Here is a 6000-nt window from a genome sequence, read left to right on the forward strand (position 1 = left end):
CAGATGTTCTAGACCTGGTCACCCAATTCAGTGCCACTTACTGAAGCCAAAATCCCTAGTGCATAAAGCTAGTGTATCATCCTATTCACTGGAGAGCGACTTTGAAGAAATAATAAATGGTCCTAAGTTACTAAATAAATTCAAAGTACCCTGAAAGCCTCCCCCACTGCATGGTTAATGATTGCTAACCAAGATCTATCCTTACATTCCAGGGAGGATGGATCCTGTTTTACTAACTATTAGCATTCTGAGTTTCTTCTCTGTGGCTCTGATGGTCATCTTGGCCTGTGCGTTATGGAAAAAAAGGTGAACTTTAACTAATCAAGAGGATGGTTACATGGAGCCCCAGACAGTTGGAGCTCTAACCCTATTTACTGATGAGAAAACTACAAAGGGGAATAAGGCATTTCAGGGATTACAGTGCCCACATTCCTCCCTAGCCTGGGGAACTGGTGAATTTCAACAGTTAATTTCATAAAGGGTTGAAAATATGTAAATTAGACATAGGGCAAACCCTCCTCCCCAACTTTTTCTCCTAAAGAAATAGGAACTATGCCTCCAAAATGTCTGGGCGGCTGGGGGTACCCAGGGAAAATGCAGAATGTATTTGAAGGCTTGAATTTCAACACATGACTTCATGGGACTTTTACATTCTACCCCATGACAGAGCCATGTTTGCTTCATTATAAAAATGATCCTTTTGACACGTACCTTCAAGTTATTAATATTCTAGGAAGACTCCCATAGCACAGTGCCACATATTCTCGTGAGACTCCAACTTGAAAAGAACATCCTAAAGCAATTTCCCTGGGTGACTTAGATAATATTCTTCATCTCCACCAGAATAAGAGCAGAGGAGTTGCTGCCAGTAGAGAGGAGGAATAAGATGACAACACCTATATTAGGAGTAGATGAACAGGGTGAATGTTGGTTCCATAGCTACACCATTGCCAAACCCTCACTGTTCCTCTTCCCCAGGGCTCCCTCCCAGAGGTGTTCACGGAGATCACTGACAATAACCCCTCTGTGAATCGATAGGACACTGGGGCCCAGGGAAAGCAAGTCACTTGTCCAAGCTCACCCACCTATAGTTGTGGCAGAGCCAAGACTACAAACCTGCTCTTCTGATTTCTGGCTCAGAATGAGTGGAAAGACCTACTGTGCATGCTCCCTCACCATTCATTTCCTCTCTGTCAATGTCCTCTTATTTCAGAATTAAACCTATTGTGTGGCCCAGCCTCCCCGATCATAAGAAGACTCTGGAACAACTGTGCAAGAAACCCAAAAAGGTGAGTGCTTCTGGTGCTTCTACCACAATGTTGGAGGCATCCCAGTATCCAAGAATGATATTGCAGGATAGGAAAGAGTTCAACCATAAGTTTTGGTCTTTTGTGCACCCCATGACTAGGGTCCCTCATGAGATCCGGGCTGTACCTCCCTAGAGGTAGGAAACTAAAATGAGATACAAGTCTCAGAAGTCTCCTGGGCTTCCCCAGGGTGGGAGGGCATAGCCAGTCGCTTCAGACTCTGATGTGTCAGAGTGTCTCCAGAAGCAGAGTTAACTAGAACATGTGGGTAATTTTCTGACATTCTCTGGTAGACCCCTGTCAGAAAGTTCTTTACATCCTCCCATGAACTGAACCTTTGCTCGTGTGTCCCTTTGGAGCACTCTAAATGCCTTTTCTCTTTTCTGGTGCAGAATTTGAATGTGAGTTTCAATCCTGAAAGCTTCCTGGACTGCCAGATTCATAAGGTGGATGGCATTCAAGCTAGAGATGAAGCAGAAAGCTTTCTGCAAGACACTTCTCCTTCACAACTAGACGAGTCTGAGAAGCAGAGGCTTGGAGGGGATATGCAGGGCCCCATCTGGCCATCGGAGCATGCAGCCATCACCCCAAAAGCTTTCAGAGGAGATTCACCCTTCGGATGCCTGGCTGGGGGCATCAGTATGTGTGAGGCCCTTGTGCAACCCTCTTCCAGGTCCCCAGACTGCAGGGAAGGCGGCAAGAATGGGCCTCATGTGTACCAGGGCCTGCTGCTTGGCCCTGGAACTACAAATAGCACCATGCCCACTCCATCTACTTTCCAGTCAGGAATCCTGACACTGAACCCAACTGCCCAGGGACAGCCCATGCTCACTTCCTTGGGATCAAGTCAGGAAGAAGCATATGTCACTATGTCCAGCTTCTACCAAAACCAGTGAATTGTCAGAAACACAGGACTGGAACCATGATGACCAACAAAGATGACTAAGCTCCTACTTACTTCCCCTTGCAGCACAAAGAAGAAAAAATTAATGCCAGCCCTCCATATAATCTACAGGATTCAGAAACATAGCTTGGACCACTCCTCCCCACTCCAGGGCATTTGGCTTGAGGCAGGAGCACTCTGCTTCAGGCAACCCAAATTAGTCCATTATTTCAGAAAGAAAAAGAAGCAGGAAAGAATTAAAGAAAAGGTAGAGAAGAGGAGGGAGGGGGATGGAAGGCAGGAAGAGGGCAAGGGAAGACAGAGGGAAAGGAGAACAGCGCTGATCGCTACCATTACTAGGACTCACTGTGTATCCTGTGCTCTACACAGCTTGTCTCCCTGCATCTTCATGGTAATCCCGGGCACTGGGGCAATTGTTATTATTATTATTATTATTAGTCTCTTTTCTAATAGATGATGAAACTGAGGCTTGGGGGCGTTAAGTAACCTGTCCACTTTGTCCCCACTCAGCGTGGAGTTTGATGGCTGGAGTCTAACTGTGGTTTCCCCCGCCAAGCCATGTGCCTTCCCCTTGACTAGAGGCTATCCCATTCACAAGTGCCAAACCTCACTAATAACGAATGGGTGACTATAAAATTTATTGTCCAAATTGGGTCACTTTTGAAAGTGAAAGGGGAAGTTATAAATACTCATTCCAGGACAAGCAGCATAAGCCAGGAGTTTCCTAGACACATAGGGACATGGCCACCAAAACGAGAAAAGGCTAAGAGAAAGAAAGGGTCATATAGTATGTGAACTACCATGACCAGCCATGTCTACGAAAACTGAAGAAGGCAAGAAAAAACCACGAATTCTATTTGATTTTGTTTTTTCTGAAAAAGGAGAAGCCCAGAATTTCTATTGTTAGTTATCAAGGGCATGAGTCTCTTGCTACCACCACTCAGCTGCATCCACCGATACTAGAAGAATCTGTCGCCAGCTCTGGACACAGGGGCATTTGAGCAATAAGCCAGGAATAACTTTATATCTGTGTAGAGACTGCCCCAACCCAAATGTGTCTACAGACTGTCCTGAGTTTTATGGCCTTGTATCTTGCCACAAGCTTCAGGGAGAACTATAAGCATATGCAGTGAATGAGCCCGACTTGGCCCTGTTCTTGAAGATAAAGAAGATCTGACATGTGTCCTCTTGTATTTCTTGGTCTAGATGAATTTCTAGTGACTATCTCAAACCAAGTCAAGGCAGCTGAGAAATTGCAACCCAGGGGAGAACAGCAGAGGCCTCTCCCACAGGCCTCCAGCCCTTGGGTACATGCAGAACCACACAGGGCAGCTGAGGCACAGGAAATCATGAAGGGCATAGATTCAGGGTTTGGCTTGGTTTTGTTCAGGGCTTTGTTGCTGTTGTTGTTGTTGACATTTTGTATCTTTTTGTTCTGTTTTTAGTTTTTGGGGGGTGACCTGTTTTTAATTTTCTTGTTTGTTTTGTTTTGTGATATCTGGGAAGGGGTTTTAAATTTTGTTGAACAGATCTTATCTGCTGGCTTAGAGGCCTAATGATAATAAGATCATTTATTCTTCCGTTGGACATTGTACTTTCCAAATCCTTTTCTCTGAATCAGTAGTGATGAATATAATCTCACATTCCCTTAGATTTGCTTAGTGCTTTTGTGATTTTCAAAGCATTTCCATAAGCGTTATCCCTTTCATTTCCTTGACAAGTATTTATGGGTAGGCTGCTATGTGCCAGCCACAGAGCTGGGTGTAGAGTATCTAAGACAAATAAAGTTGGGGGCCTTATAAAGTGGAAAAATCTAATGAAAGTGGCAGCTTTGTAAACAAATGATTATAATCTCACAAAGTGCTATAATAGAGGCATGTTCAAAGTGCCCTGTTGAAGACAATCAGGAAAAAATGCCAAAAAAGTGATACATGTCTACGGGGAGGAAAAGCCCAGAATCTGTCTGGTGTGTCAGCAGCAGAAGACCTTTTCCACCAGGTGGACATGTATTCTTTACCTTTTGTAGAAATGGGAACCAGGTCTCAAAGAGGAGGTCATCACAGAAAACCTCATGCGAGCCTGGTTCTCTTGTACCTTATCCACAGAAGTCCCATGAAGTGTGTCGTTAGCTTTGACTTATGGGAAAATTGGGGCACAGAAAGGACAGGTAAGTTATTCCACCTTAGGTGTGAGGTCAGGACTGAAAGCCAGAAGTTTGTTTCCCTGACATAGTAGACAATCTCTCAAAGAAATGAGGGGATAAGTCTAGAGGAAGATCCAAGTCACTCCAGCTCTAAAATCCCATGTTTCAGTATTGTTGGGCACAGATTATCATTTGAATTTCATGTGTGAATGTCTGTCTGTTACTGGAGGAATTTAAAATCTATATATTATCCTCTTATAATCATAACTGCTGCTCATGTGTGATCTTATACTCAGGGACATTGAATAATATCAGATTACAAGTCTGTTCTGACCAACCCTCTTTTGGATTTCATTAAGAAAGAAAAGCTGGTGAGAGACAACGCAGAAGGCAGTGATGTAAACTGCTAGATCTATATAGTGTGAAATGAGAGCTGTTAAACAGGCAGCTCATTTGGTCAATTCAACAATCCTGGCTGGACCTAGAGAGCCTTGGCTTATCCGACCGATTTTCCACTAGCCATTGCCTCTCCTGTCCTTCTGGTTTCCATGGAAACTGGCTTCAGAAAAGCCAAAGATGGGCTATTTCAGACGCGCCTACTTGTGTTTTCATAGCACTTCTAGAGGGGCTAGAAGACGAAACTGACTGGAAAGGCGGTGAGAATATGTGGTAAGACAACTGGAATGGGACAGATCCGATGGTATTTGTGTCAGCTCAGTGGTTTTTCTTTGGGATTATTCTAAAAACTCTCTAGCATTCACTACAGAGAAGGTCTCTGATTGGACCGTGTACCTCCCATGTGCATTACAAACATTTTGCAGAGCTGCTAAGTATCTAAGTATCCAGTGTGTGTTACCATCTCATATTTAATTAAATGCTATGGAACTCTCTGTGCCTGTGCTTGTCTTCTGTGAGGAAGAGGGGCAGAATGGGCCACAATTCTCCCCAGCCACTGAACACATTCTGGTGTCATTTGCTGTCATTTTATATATGGATCTTCAGGGAAAACTCACTCAGTGATTAAGTAATGAATTCACAAATTAAGGAATTAACAGCAATTTGTTGAGTATCTGCTTTGCGTTCCTTTGTCCTGTGCTAGGCACTGGAGTTACAGAGATGAGATGCACGGTTTCCAGCTCACAGTCACTGGGGGGCAAATACACATAGGAACAGTCACAATGTCATATCACAGCCTTGAAGGCAAAGTATCATCAGGGTTCTCAGTTGAAGCGATCAAAACAAATTTGAGCCGATTTGAGCAGAAAAGGGATTTAAGAAAGGCTACGAGAGTCCTCCCAGAATCCAGAATATCTGAGAGGATCAAGGAACCAAACGTGGAGTTCACAAAGCCACCCCTTCTTTCTAGCACTGGCACCCCCAGAACTGAAGTCAGCCTTCTCCACTGCCACCACCAGAAACCCCAGAGCAGACTTGGCCGCAGTGTCCGGCAGCTTCATGTCACTGGAGCCTGCGCTTGGGTGGAACTCTGCCTAGCTCAGGTACCTGGGCTCAAGCAGTGGGGAGCAGAGAAGAGAATAGCTGGTGTTTGCACCCTCTACGGTAAGAGGTTGCATCTTGTAGAGTGGGGTGGTCCCCAAATATAAGCATGGGCTGCTGCTGCTGGCTGAGGAAGGAAAAAATAACAA

At 44.6% G+C, this 6000-nt stretch overlaps 1 protein-coding gene across 1 annotated transcript in view; it reads left to right on the forward strand.

Moving 5' to 3' along the window:
* The window catches only part of IL7R (interleukin 7 receptor), a 28676-nt gene extending 23432 nt beyond the window's left edge, over positions 1 to 5244 (forward strand). Inside the window, exons 6-8 of the mRNA XM_036107421.2 lie at positions 213 to 306; positions 1214 to 1289; positions 1700 to 5244. Coding sequence (XP_035963314.2) covers positions 213 to 306; positions 1214 to 1289; positions 1700 to 2203 — 674 coding nt within the window. The 3' untranslated portion in view covers positions 2204 to 5244. The remainder of the gene's footprint in view (positions 1 to 212; positions 307 to 1213; positions 1290 to 1699) is intronic.
* The last annotated feature ends 756 nt before the right edge of the window (positions 5245 to 6000 follow it).

Source organism: Halichoerus grypus, chromosome 2 (assembly GCF_964656455.1).
Source record: "Halichoerus grypus chromosome 2, mHalGry1.hap1.1, whole genome shotgun sequence".
Classification (NCBI taxonomy): Eukaryota; Metazoa; Chordata; class Mammalia; order Carnivora; family Phocidae; genus Halichoerus; species Halichoerus grypus.